This window comes from Eurytemora carolleeae, unplaced genomic scaffold, assembly GCF_000591075.1.
Source record: "Eurytemora carolleeae unplaced genomic scaffold, Eaff_2.0 scaffold418, whole genome shotgun sequence".
Taxonomy (NCBI): Eukaryota; Metazoa; Arthropoda; class Copepoda; order Calanoida; family Temoridae; genus Eurytemora; species Eurytemora carolleeae.
The window spans coordinates 197237-211496 of NW_019396313.1; the positions used below are offsets into that span (position 1 = coordinate 197237).

The 14260-nt window shown below is 30.1% G+C and overlaps 1 protein-coding gene across 2 annotated transcripts in view; it reads right to left on the reverse strand.

Moving 5' to 3' along the window:
• LOC111700722 (latrophilin Cirl) overlaps positions 1–13991 on the reverse strand; it is a 23329-nt gene extending 9338 nt beyond the window's left edge. For both annotated transcript variants that reach the window (XR_002765038.1, XM_023471733.1), the window contains exons 1-3: positions 13808–13991; positions 3250–3373; positions 1492–1557 (exon numbers count right to left, since the gene is read on the reverse strand). Coding sequence is in view for 1 of the 2 variants with exons in the window: in XM_023471733.1 (XP_023327501.1) it covers positions 1492–1557; positions 3250–3373; positions 13808–13850 (233 nt within the window). In the remaining variant the exon portion in view is untranslated. The remainder of the gene's footprint in view (positions 1–1491; positions 1558–3249; positions 3374–13807) is intronic.
• Between the last annotated feature and the right edge of the window lie 269 nt (positions 13992–14260).

Genomic DNA, 14260 nt, shown 5'->3' on the forward strand with positions numbered 1-14260 from the left:
TTCTGGTGTGAGGAGTTGGAAGTTTAATTTTAAGAAACCATCTGTAAAATCAACACAGAGGAGATTTCAAACTCTTTAGGTGTTTTCTATTTGAGAAATAAAAATACGAAATATTTAAATCTTTAACAGATTTAAGCTTAAGGGTGGATAGAGATTAAAAAAAGTGAGAAAGGATAAAACATTTATTTAAAAGCAGGGGTATGCCCAATTCACAGAGATACCCTTTACACACGATAAGTGCATAATTTTGGCAATTGTTTTTTTGGTCACTTTATACAGAAACCACAAATAAAAATAATCAACCAATCTTTATTTGATCAAAAATGTGGAAGATATCGTTGGTTTTCTAACATAAAAAGTATTTAACTGCAACAATTAAAGAGCTGTTGATTCCTTAGTCACTTTTTAGAGAAGCCACAATTTAAAAAGATCAACTTTCCAAGAGAAAATTATTAATATCTCATGCATTCTTGATCTATGAAAGGTTTCAATGGTAACGTTGTAAATCTAACATTCCACTCTATAAATGAAGGAGATTGACCTCAAAATACGTCTATAGTCCCTTTAATAGAAAAATATTGAAAGGAAAATTTTAAAAACGCTTTAATGGTAAATTAAGGATTTAGTTTGCAATTTATTTTTGATTGTTTAATTATCAGATTCAATAATTTATAATGTATAGTGTATCAAAACCAATTTTACGGACGCTGCCCATTATTTTCTAAATTATTGGCTGAAAACTAAACTTCCTTAGAAAAAAACAGGAATATTCAGACGGTTGTCTTCTTGAAAATACAACTTTAAACAATTTAATTTTCGTGGACACATTTTTGTTTAAAGTAATTTAAAGAACTTTAATAAACTGGCGTTCATTTTATTAGCGATTTTGAAAAGAAAAAAGAATAGTTATTTCCAAAAACTCTTATTTGCTAATCCTTAAATATCTTAGCAACTCTCCATATCTTAGACTTTACATATTTCAAATTATAAATTTAGTTAAATAATATACTTTTAGTCTGAAAATCAAAGGTTTACATCTTCAGGTTGCAAAGATATGTGGATTAAAAATTTGAGTTTGTGGCAACAACTCAGTTACTTTGTTTAATGATTTATTTTGCTCCGAACTAATAACTGATTGATAATACTTCTAAAATGATACAAGTTTTTAAATTTGGAACATTTTAATAGATAATAAATAAATTTCCAAATTAACTGTTTTCTGAAAATAGTTGACCTTTTGCATTGATTGATTAAATGATGAACTAACTAGCTGATTGAAAGACTAATTGATTTATAAAATAAATTGTTTGATTGTATTGCTAATTGACTGATTGATTGACTGGATGATTTAACTTGAATAAGATTTGATTGAGCAATTAATTAGTTGAATTAAATGATAGAGTGAGTGATTAAGTAACTGATTGATTGAATAAATATTTCAATGATTTAATTGATTGAGTGACTTATTGACTGATTAATTGGTTGAACTACCTGTCTCTGAGTATTCTAATGGTTCTAGGCTCCATACAGTTGACCGACCATCCTGTTTCACCTTCCCTGAATATTCAACACAGTTAAAGGGACAGTTTCCTGCATATTCAACACAGCTAAAGGGACAAATTCCTGAATATTCAACACAGTTAAAGGAACAGTTTCCTGAATATTCAACACAGTTAAAGAAACAGTTTCCTGCATATTCAACACAGCTAAAGGGACAGTTTCCTGAATATTCAACACAGTTAAAGGAACAGTTTCCTGAATATTCAACACAGTTAAAGGGACAGTTTCCTGAATATTCAACACAGTTAAAGGGACAGTTTCCTGAATATTCAACACAGTTAAAGGGACAGTTTTCTGCATATTCAACACAGTTAAAGGGAAATTTTCCTGAATATTCAACAGAGTTAAAGGGACAGTTTCCTAAATATTCAACACAGTTAAAGGGACAGTTTCCTGAATATTCAACACAGTTAAAGGAACAGTTTCCTGAATATTCAACATAGCTAAAGGGACAGTTTCCTGAATATTCAACATAGTTAAAGGGACAGTTTCCTGCATATTCAACACAGTTAAAGAGACAGTTTCCTGCATATTAAACACAGTTAAAGGGACAGTTTCCCGAATATTCCACACTGTTAAAGGGACAGTTTCCTGAATATTCAACACAGTTAAAGGGACAGTTTCCTACATATTTAACACATTTAAAGAGACAGTTTCCTGAATATTCAACACAGTTAAAGAGACAGTTTCCTGAATATTCAACACAGTTAAAGGGACAGTTTCCTGCATATTCAACACAGTTAAAGAGACAGTTTCCTGCATATTCAACACAGTTAAAGAGACAGTTTCCTGCATATTCAACACAGTTAAAGGGACAGTTTCCTGAATATTCAACACAGTTAAATGGACAGTTTCCTGAATATTCAACACAGTTAAAGGGACAGTTTCCTGAATATTCAACACAGTTAAAGGGACAGTTTCATGCATATTCAACACAGTTAAAGAGACAGTTTCCTGCATATTCAACACAGTTAAAGAGACATTTTCCTGAATACTCAACACACTTAAAGAGACAGTTTCCTGAATATTCAACACAGTTAAAGGGACAGCTCTATGAATAATGAACAAAAGTAAAAGGATTGTTTTAAAAATCAATCTGACTCTCTTTTACTGAATAGTCAAGCAATTGCAAAAGTTTGTAATTCAGTTTGACCTTTTAAACCCGAATTTAAGATTTATGCGACAAAGCTGAGTTAGAAAATTACCGAGATTATTCTTCTGAGCTTAGTCGTACACATTAAACGTATAATATATATTAAAGTCGTAAACATCAGCAAAGATACTGAAAAAGATACACAATTTGTTTACTTTGATTTGCTTCATCTTTGTATTTGAATTGATAAGTTTCAGACCAAACAATTCTAAAATGGGAAGTATTTATCAAATTTTAGAATCATTTAAAGTGAAACATATAATAGATTTTAATTAAACTAAATAAACTTAAAACACAGAAACTGTATTAACAATAATTTGAGTAAATAAGAAAGTAAAAAAGTTCACATATGTTTATTTATTGTATATTGTATATTGTATATTGAATATTGTATATTGTATAATGAATATTGTATATTGAATATTGTATATTGTATATTGAATATTGTATATTGTATATTGAATATTGTATATTGTATATTGAATATTGTATATTGAATATTGTATATTATATATTGTATATTGAATATTGTATACCTGTTGCATGTAGATATTGAGAATCTACCATAGTTAGCTCTGACTAGATGTATTGTAGTTCCCAGTTCACATTGTATATTCAGTTCTCCTCCTTCACATCCATACTCAGTTCGTCGTTGAACCCCTAGAATATAAAATTCACACTTTAGTGATTGTAAATCTGATCAGGTGCAGCCTTTACAGCGTTCACCACTTGCAGTGCTAAGCCAACTATATTGACCCATGCCGTATGTTTACCAGTGTAGTTGGTGTACCAGGAGGGGCAGTACAAGCTAGGACCGTAAAGGTCTAGGTTAGTTCAGCTCAGATTCATTTCAAATGTACATAAGATGAGTGTGAATATTAACATTAGAATGTATAACAAAAAAGGAATTGTGTTCTTTCTATGTGTTAAGACGACATGTCCAGACGGCTGAATCAATTAACAATTTGAAATCACGGATTTTTTAATTATTATGATTGCGATTCCAATATACTACAGAATTATGTATCTATTAAAACATATAATAATGTATTATTTTTTATTTTTTTCATTGTGTTCATTTGAAACTAGTGAATCGAAAACAGGAAAATTTAAGTTTTTATGTGAAAATATTATTGTTTTTTTACTCTTTTATAGTGTAGGCCAATATCCTTGGGCAAATGTAGAATTAGGCTGGGTCCATTAGCTCTAAGAGGATTACTTACTTCTCTAGGTATAGAATATATACAGACCAATCAACCAATCAACCAATTGAGAGAAATAATGAGAAGGTTTTATAAAAACGTCAAACTTTTGTGAAGTAAAAAAGTTATTGAAAATAAGATCGAAAGAAAACAAAGAACAAAGAAGGCAAACAGAGACTTTTAAAAAGAATATATTTTAAAATATTAACTTCATGAAGAAATGTTTTTTTAATACATTGGTAGGCGGTTTTATCATTATAATGAAGACGACTTTTGATTCTAATTTTGATTTATATCAAGCTTTTAAACAGCATGTATACAGAAAAACATGGAAACAGAGAGAAACTGTTAATTAAGGAAAGCTTCTCTTTAATTATTTGTAAACTTGTAATTCGAAAAAAGCTTGTTAACAATTAAAACTTAAATGTAACAGTCGTCTTTATTATATAGATATAATCGCCTAGCACCGTATATATATATTTTGGGAACTAAAAGATAAATGGCAAAATGAAAAGAGAGCAGGACGGGGGGGGGGGGTTGTGGGAGGGGGGGAGCAATTTCTTTGTTGTCGTTTCCCCTCCGATAAATACATAATATTTTTGTATTCAGATTCAGCCAAGAAATAGGATTATCATAAGCTCAGCTTTATAAATAAAAATAAAAAATATTCACCTACAAAATGTTCAGAAAAAAATAGCAATAAGCGAAAGAAATGCAAATTAGATATTTAAATTCAATGTATAAAACAGGAAGATTAAAAATAGAATATTTTTTGAACCAAAATAACACTTTTCATTCCCTTGGAACAAACTTAGCTGTGTCTATAATGTAAACATAGTTCAAACAAAAAAGGTTTAACTAAAAAAAAAATTTGAATTGCAATGATAAGGAACTGTAGACGTAATTTCAAGTGCCCTATCTGATTCACAACAGTGCACTTATCAAAGGTTCTGTCTGATCAAGAATGTATAAGATAACAATTATCTTCTTTTTGAAAGTTGACTATTATTAATTGTGGTTTCTCTATAAAATTACTTATACTAACGCATCGGAAGAAAATCAGGTCAGGGTTCAAAGGGTACCACTGTGCTTCGGACATTCCCCTCTTTAAACGAAAGTTCACATGAATTTTCAAGGACAGTCCCTTTAAATAAAATAAATGGTTGCAAATATTGGCCTGTAAAGAATTAGGTGAACAATTGGTTGTATTGTGATTGTGAATGGGTTGCACAAATATATTGAACAATTTCTTGCTCTAAGTGCAAGAGTGTTCCAAAAATTTGAGAGTTTTAAACATTTTTGTACTTCAAGGTTCTCGAACTATCAATGGTGTAAACTTCATTGCAAAATGTTCACAATTCATTATTTTTCAACTTTAAAATATTTTTGAACGCCATGTATTGTATAAGGATTGAAAATATTAAGGAAAGAAGCGAGGTAAAAAGTTAGGTCTCTACACTTTCATTAGTTATACAATCTTTTACCCCTTTTTAAAGGAGCTAAGGGGCTTTAAAAAATAGGAAAGAATAACAGAATAAGGAGGGGGGGGGGTTTTACAAGATTTTTAAAAACTACATAAGATAGACGGCAGAATTTAGCTCTATATTTCTTTTATAAAATACATTTAAGTCTCTCCGTTCTTGAGAATTGTTACTGTTCATGATATTCAAGATAATTTCAATAAGCATTAATTTCACTTTACGTTTTAAGTAGTGTAAAGTTAATTTAAAATACCAATTTAAAAGTCATATTTGAATATTATGCAGTTTAAATTTATTATTTAAAAAATTGTCACAATATATATAAATATAAAATTAAGAATGGGTTATTTAATGATAATACACCATACACCATACACATTATTAATAATTAGTTTGATAGAGAAATATAATTTACACCATCTATCTCATGAATTTTGCGTCACAAATAAATACACAAATTGCGTCAAGAGAAAAGAATACGATGAGAAAGAATTCCAGAAGACAAGCGTAAATATGGAATTTTCATAAGAAATCACTTTTCATTGTTTAAATTCATCAATCTATGTATATCTACTACTTACTCGTTTTTAAACCGATTATCTTAAAGCTGCTTAACTTTAAAAATTAATTTTTTTTTGCTTATTGAATGGTTGAAAAAAACTGTTTAAAAATTATCTGCAAAAAACCCCAAAAATGAAATTGCAAACATGTGTATCATGCCTTATTGATCTGTAATACAAAATTGTTTAAACATTTTACAGCGTACTTTTGGCAATTTTTTTTGTTAACTATTTATTATTTTAATATTGAAATTATTGAACTATTGAAATTGAAAGTCTAAATTTTGATTAAGAAATTATAGTAAACATCTTAGCTTAATTGTAGATAGATAGATAGATAGATAGATAGATAAAGTTTATTGCTAAAATATATGTGTTTACAGAACGAGTTTACAATTACTAATTGATGATTATTTTAACAGTACAAGTATAAAGCAATTAGGTGAAAAATAGCTCTTCCCTGTTTTCATTATGTTTCCCACCTAACTTCAATTAATGATAGCAAAACATTTCAATTAAATATATATTTAAGAGGAGTACTATTAGACCTTTTTTATGGGTACAAAGGGGGGGGGGTATTGATTCAGATATCAAGACTTGTTTATACAAGAATTATCTAATGTTGCAAATATGTTCTAGGATAGGGCGTGTCTCTGTAAACTCCCAAATCTAGGTTTGACCATCTGTAGCCTGCCCATATCTATATATGGAGATAAAAGGTTAAGATAAAATCCAACCCTTTAACACTTTAAACCTAATCATAATATTCGTAATAAGCATTTTCAAAATTATATTTGACCTCCCAGGGTTGAAGGCAGCTGTGAAGCCTTTATGTTGCTCATCTATCGATATTGGCCTCATCAAAGGCGCCGACACAGATTCTATGAAATGCAGAAAATCCGCCTTGCAATTTAGACAGGAAGAACCTGGACACAAGTCACAACAGAATTTTGGTCAGAATTCATGCTTTTTAGTAATTCTTAGAATATACTAAACCAATTGCACCAAATTCTTAGAATATACTAAACCAATTACACCAAATCCTTAGAATATACTAAACCAATTACACCAAATTCTTAGAATATACTAAACCGATTACACCAAATTCTTAAAAGATTTTTCAATTATTTCAAGAAAAGTGTGTAAAAATAATAATTAATGATAAAAGGATTGATATAGAAACTAACTTTTCAAGATATAATGATTTCTTTTCAATGTAACTCTTTTCTCAGAATTCGGACTTTGACCTTTTAGGACGATGATTTATTTTGTAATTTTGGTGGCACGGTCCAACATGGCTTTTTACATAGTTTAACGAGTTTGACAGGAATTTGAAAAATGATGTTTATATCCTGGATACAAGGGTGTTTACTGCATACAGGGGAGTTTCCTGAATACAGGTGGGTTTCCTGGATACAAGGGTGTTTCCTGGATACAAGTGTGTTTCCTGGACACAGGGGGGTTTTCTGGATCCCAGGCTAGTTTCCTGGACCCTTGGTTGGTTTCCTAGATCCTAGGCTAGTATCATGGACCCCAGGCTGGTTTCCTGGAGTCCTGACTGGTTTCCTGGATCCCTGGTTGGCTTCCTGGATCCCTGGTTGGCTTCCTGGATCCCACGCTGGTTTCCAGGATCCTAGACTAGTTTTCTGAATCCCAGGCTGGTTTCCTGGATCCTAGGATAGTTTCCTGGATCCCAGGCTAGTTTCCTGAATCCCAGGCTGGTTTCCTGGATACCTGACTGGTTTCCTGGATCCTAGGCTAGTTTCCTGGATCCTAGGCTAGTTTCCTGGATCCTAGGCTAGTTTCCTGGATCCTAGTTTATGGTTTATATAAAAGCCTCGTAACTTGCATATTTTCAATCAAAGTGTCCATTCAAGAACTCTGCACACCTTAGATACAATCAGAAAGATACAGTTAACAACAAGAGATGTATGGGGTAGAATGGTGAACAAGTTTGTTTTAAACGCCAACCTTTTTTTTACTTTACTGGTCAGTTGATCCTAGTTTTTAACCTTTGGTTTTGTTAAATATTACTGTCTCTTGAAAATTAAGAAGTTTCAAGGTGAAGCAAAACAAGAAAAAACTACTGGGATATTTAGTGCATATGTGCCCAGAGGGGGGGGGGGTAGGATGTGCTGAGGGGGAGAGGGGAGGGGTTAGTTAATGTTTTTTATGCATTTATTTACAGATTAAATGCTGCAACCAAAAATATCTGGTTACTGTGCACTGACCTTAAAAAAGCTCTTAAAAATTAATAACAATGCATCAGAATAATTAAGCCCCAAGCCTATTTAAAACTTTATAAAGTACTAGCTTCGGAGCCAAGATTTGCCTGGAAACTTTAGTCAACAAACTTGATTTAGAATTGTTTAACCAAGCTAATAATATTCCCGTGGTTCTACTGAGTTCCAAAATTAAAGTTTGAGGGAAATCAGTATAATTACAATAAAGTAATTACTATCTATATGTAATGAATTATGTAATCACGCTAGTAATATCTTTATTATCTATGTTCGTTTATCTATCTTATCTCTGTTTCATGTTGACCCTGACCGGCCATTCCGGTCAATTCTATTTACCTGTATTAATAAATTAGTAACGTATGAATCATTGATTTAAACGGACGTGTATAGAGCGTTGAGTTTTGGCTAGAGATATAGAGCCTTGAGTTTTGGCTAGAGATAGACTCAGAGAGACTGAAATTAGACTAAGAGTCGAATATCCTCGGGACCTAGATTTATTACATATACTAACTTTATATATCCTCCATCTTTGCAATCTAATGGTGTAAACCTTTGTAATATTTCAAACTTATGCTTTGATCTATGGTCCACGACCTTATGTTACAAAGATATAGGGATAAGAAAATCAGAGTTGGTGGCAAAGACTCAATTTCTTTGAAATTGTAATAAATGAAATACTTTTTAAAATTTGTAACAGTTCCTAATATTAAAATTGAAAGCGACATTTCATTGTACTACTTTCTAGTTTCCATAGTAAACATATATGTTAATTTATTTTGAAAAAATTGTGAAAAGTAATCTCATACAACGTTGTTTAAATCTTGTTATTTCGGTTAAATATTGAAAACTGTTTGAAAAGAATGTGAAAAGTATTGAAAACAGATTTAAAAACAACTTTAGAACAGAGCCATAGAGAAAAAAAACATAGAAATTAAAAAGAACCAGTTGAGGCCGTAAAAGAAAATATTTTATAAACAAACTAAGAAAATTGGATCCATTGACACATAGATTCAAAATTCTGAGAGAAGACTTTATGAAAACTTTATTTTATTTAATTTTTTTGTGATACTGCTATACAAAATACTTGCTTTATGGTATTGTCGTATAAACACCTCTTTGAAATACTCGCTCTCTGGTTTTGAGGTTTTGAATTCTTTAATACCAATAATTACTTAGTGGTTTTGTGGTTAAACTACTCTCCCAACATGTTTTCCTTGGTTGTTTAGGTTCAACTTCTCTGCAAATACTGGTTCTATTTGCAGTCTAAACTCCTCTATAAAATACTTGCTCTGTGGTTTTGTTTAAACTGCTCTACAATTTCTTGTACTATGGTTTTGGGGTTTTAATGCCTCTATGAAATACTTGATCTGTGATTATGTGGTTTAAACCCATCTAGGAAATACTTGTTTTTTGATTTAACCTACTATAAAAATACTTGCTCTATGATTTTGGGGTTTTACTCACTTTACAAATACCTGCTCTGTGATTTTGAGGTTTTACATACTCTTACAAATACTTGCTCTATGATTTTGAGATTTTACCTACTCTACAAATACTTGCTCTATGATTTTAAGGTTTTACCTACTCTACAAATACTTGCTCTGTGAATGTGTGGTTTAAACATCTCTATGAAATACTTGCTCTGTAATTTTGAGGTTTTACCTACTCTACAAATAATTGTTTTGTGGTTTAGAATCAATCCACTTTCAAGCACCATTTACATTTTCACTTCAATAGTGAAGGGAAAAGATGGAAGTTGATATTGATATAGATTCCTTAAATGACATTTTGTGAAATCTCATCCAGATTTTATCCTATCCTATATCAAACATATTCAACATTTAATAATATTTGTTCTTAAAAAGAGAAAAAGGAAATCCGTATAAAAAGAAAAAAGAAAGGAAGAGAATTATGATAAATTACTGTTTTATTGTATAGAAACATTATGGATTAAGCACCACTGGTATATAACCTACATTAATAATAAATAAGAGAGAAGGCGTATAAAAGAAAAATGAATGATGAAGCATCCAGAAGGTGAAAACTAATTAATGAAGATTAAGACGAAATATTAAAATTATCATAAATGAACTCCTTCTATATATACAGAGTGAAGGGTACAGGTGAAATTGTTTTGCTTTTAAAGAATGCTTTTAGCGGGCTATTGTGTTTAGTTTAAGGAACAATTTAAGGTGAAAATTAAACAAATTTTAAATCGAAATTATATCGAAGAAAAGGAGGAGTAGGAAAAGTGGAAAAACAATGAAATCCATATGGAGCAAGCAAATTGAAAAAATGAATAATAAAGTTAAAAAATCAATATTGTTCAAACTAAAAACATTAAAAAACTTAGCGTAGAAAGATAAAGAAAGAAAAATGTGAATTTTGAACAGTTTGATTAGGACACTTGCACAGTATATGAAAGGTAGAAATGTTGTTGAAGAAAACTTTAAACTCAAATATGGAGTAAATGAAAAAAAATAGAAATGATAATAAAAAAGGTTGAAAGGAGGAGAAAAGTATGGGGATAAAGGGAAAACAAGCAAAATGGAAAATTGAATAATAAAAATGGAAACCAAACAATGTTCAAAATTAAATCAGAGATTGACTCAGGGAAGAAAAATAAAGAAATAAAGATGTGAGATTTGAACAGTTGGATTAGAACACTTGCACAGTCTGAAAGGTAGAAAGGTTGTTGAAGAAAACTTTTAAACTTTTCCTAGTTTATTTTGACTCCAGCTTGAGGTAGATAGAGAGGTTTATACAGAATTCAATTCTAAAGAAAGCTGAACAAGATTTAGCTTTATCTGAGAACTAACAAAGGTTTTCTCTACATACAGGTTTCTAAGATACAAGAGTAGGGGATAATGCAGATGTATATAAAGCACTTCAAATTATAGTAACTGTTATATTGAAGGGACTGGCGTTTGTAATCTTGGGTGATCTTCTGTCTAAAAAGAGGATCTCTCCGATTGATTGCAGTATTCTTCAACAAGTTTTCATAGCTTAACAATTGATTAAGTTTTCATAGCTTAACAAGTGATTAAGTTTTCATAGCTTAACAGGTGTTTAAGTCTTTATTGCTTAACAAGTGTTTAAGTTTACATAGTTTAACAAGTTTAACAAGTGTTTAAGTTTTCATAGTTTAACAAGTGTTTAAGTTTGCATAGCTTAACAAGTGTTTAAGTTTTCATAACTTAAAAAGTGTTTAAGTTTTCATAGTTAAACAAGTGTTTAAGTTTTCATAGCTTAACAATTGTTTAAGTTAATATAATATTATTTTTTTATATAGATTTTTATATTTATTATATTAAGAATCACTTATTTATTCATTTTTTTGGCACTTCATACTTTCAGTACTTGCTTATAGTTTCCTTATAGTAGTGCTTTAAAACATATTCATCTTTCCATAATGTTAAATTAGGTGTAAATACATAGTGCTAGCTGAGTCATACAGTTTAAATAGTTCCCGGATTTTTCTTTTTAAAAATGTAGGACAATTTTAAAATGATTAATTCCATTTAAATTAAAAAAACAATATCAATAATAACTAATTAGAAAAAATTGAAATCCAAATACTTAATTTTGATTTTTTCCAAGATTCAAACTGTAAACTTTAGAGGAACTAACAGGTTGCAAAGTAGTGCTTGTAATTCCGCATAAAATAACTGTTTGTCTTATATTGAGATTTGAGTGAAAAAGATTAAGCTAAAAATGTAATAATGAACATTTTTATAATACCCTTTATTTGAAGTTCAGTTTTGATACACAGATAAAACTTGATTTTTTTTCGGCAAAGATAGAATTTTTTTTCTAATTTAAAGTATAAACTGTTGAAAGAATTTTTAAACGTTGTGTTCGCACGAAAATTCAAAATCTGAAAAATGTTAATAACTGGGTCGACTTTAAAGCGTCGCATCGCCTTGCATTTTTATTTTACCTTACTTCCTTACTTAGTATACTTTACTTCCTTACTTAGTATACTTTACTTCCTTACTTAGTATACTTTTGTTGTGTTTTGAGATTAACATTTTTGATCTGCGAAGAACATGTTTTTGTCGTAGCTTTTGGAAGTAATTGGCAAAACTCTCATATATCTATCAAATTTGACTGAAGACAATTCAACCTTTCAAAAACTTATAAGAAATGGCTAATATTGATATATTGATATTTAGTGCTATATATTGCTGAAAATATTGCTATTTATTGTTAATTATTGCTAAATACATATTGCTATTTATTATTATATATTTCTGAATATATTGCTATTTATTGTTATACATTGCTAAATATATTGCTATTTATTGTTAAATATTACTGAATATAATGCTATTTGTTGTTATATATTGCTAAATATTATATTGCTGAATATATTGCTATTCACTTCTGATTGGTAAATAAAAACAACCGTTTATACAGTAAGAACATATTGCTATTCTAGGGGACAAATCAAAATAAAATTTTTATAGAAATAGTCATGATACAGTATATATTCTAAATCCACTTCTAACAGTGTATATATATGTAGTCATGTACAGTATATATTCTTAATCCACTTCGTACAGTGTATAAATGAGTAGTCATGTACAGTATGTATTCTAAATCCACTTGTTACAGTGTATATATATGTAGTCATGTACGGTATATATTCTAAATCCACTTCTTACAGTGTATATTTATGTAGTCATGCATGGTACAGTATATATTCTAAATCCACTTCTTACAGTGTATATATTTAGTCATCTACAGAATTTATTCTAAATCCACTTCTTACAGTGTATATATGTAGTCATGTACAGTATATATTCTAAATCCAGGTTTTCTTTTTCCCCCTGTCTCCTAGCATGCATGTATCTAGGAAGAATAATAGTTTTGTCTTATGATGCAAACATACTGCAGAATTATAGGGTGTACGTATAAGAATTGTTATGGGGAATGGTAGGTATATAATAATAAAGGTATTGGTGAAATGGAATAAAAGGGGTATATATGTAATATGTATGAAGACATGTATGACTAGAAGTGAAGTGAAGCTGCATGAAGGGGTGGGGGTTGATAATTAAAAATTAAGATACAACTTCTAAATCAATGCAGCTTAGAAAAACAACACAAAATGAAATACTATTAAGTCTAAAAGGGGTAAAAAGGGGTGGGGGTAAAAGGGACCAGGGAGAGCGGGTATTAAAGTAGTGCTTCAGATTTTTGATTAATATTTTTCAGAAATTAATTTATTTGAACAAAGTGCACTTAAAGGATTTCATTAGCTATATAATCAATAATGTATAATTGAATATCGAAATTTCCTTCTTTCTGGAAAATATATGAAAAATATGTTTTTTTTCTAACTGTTTTAATAAACATTTTTTTTCTTTGCTTGGTTAAAAATGATTTCTTTTACAAGAAGATAAATAGTTTTTTTCCTCATTTTTGACTTGCATAAAATTAAATTTAAAAATTTAATTTGAAAATTTTAACAATGAAACCAATTTGAAACCTTGCTTAAAACTAATTTTAGAAATAAAGATTCAAAGATCGCATAATAAGTTTTATGATTTAGTAAAAAAAGTTTAGTTTTAAAAGACAAAACCAATTTGGTTTGAAATATTACCTTTAGCTATCGCGGTAAGGAAGAGAAGAATTATAACTTTCATTTTATATTTTCATTTTTGTTAACACTTTAATGCCCACTTTCCTTCGCCTTCTGTCACCTCAAACTGTTGATGGTTAACTAAGGTGGTTGAGCCAAGTTCTCCAAGTGTCCGCCTAAGGGCGCTAGTGTCTGCGAATATGACTCTACACAGTGCTCCGCTGTACGGACTACGCGGTGTACACTTATCGGGGTTTTAGGCCGCAAGTTCCCGCATTTTCTTAATCTTGCGGAAAAAATTAAACGGATGGAACCTGTAGGACTGTAGAGGGCTAAAACAAACAAAACTGAGAAAAAGTATGAATATTAATCATATTTACAAAAAAGTCGTGATCCATTTTGGAAGTTTAGGCCAATCCATCTTAAAGCTAGGGGGCCGGGAAGGGTAGGTTAAGATGAATATTGAACAAGGGT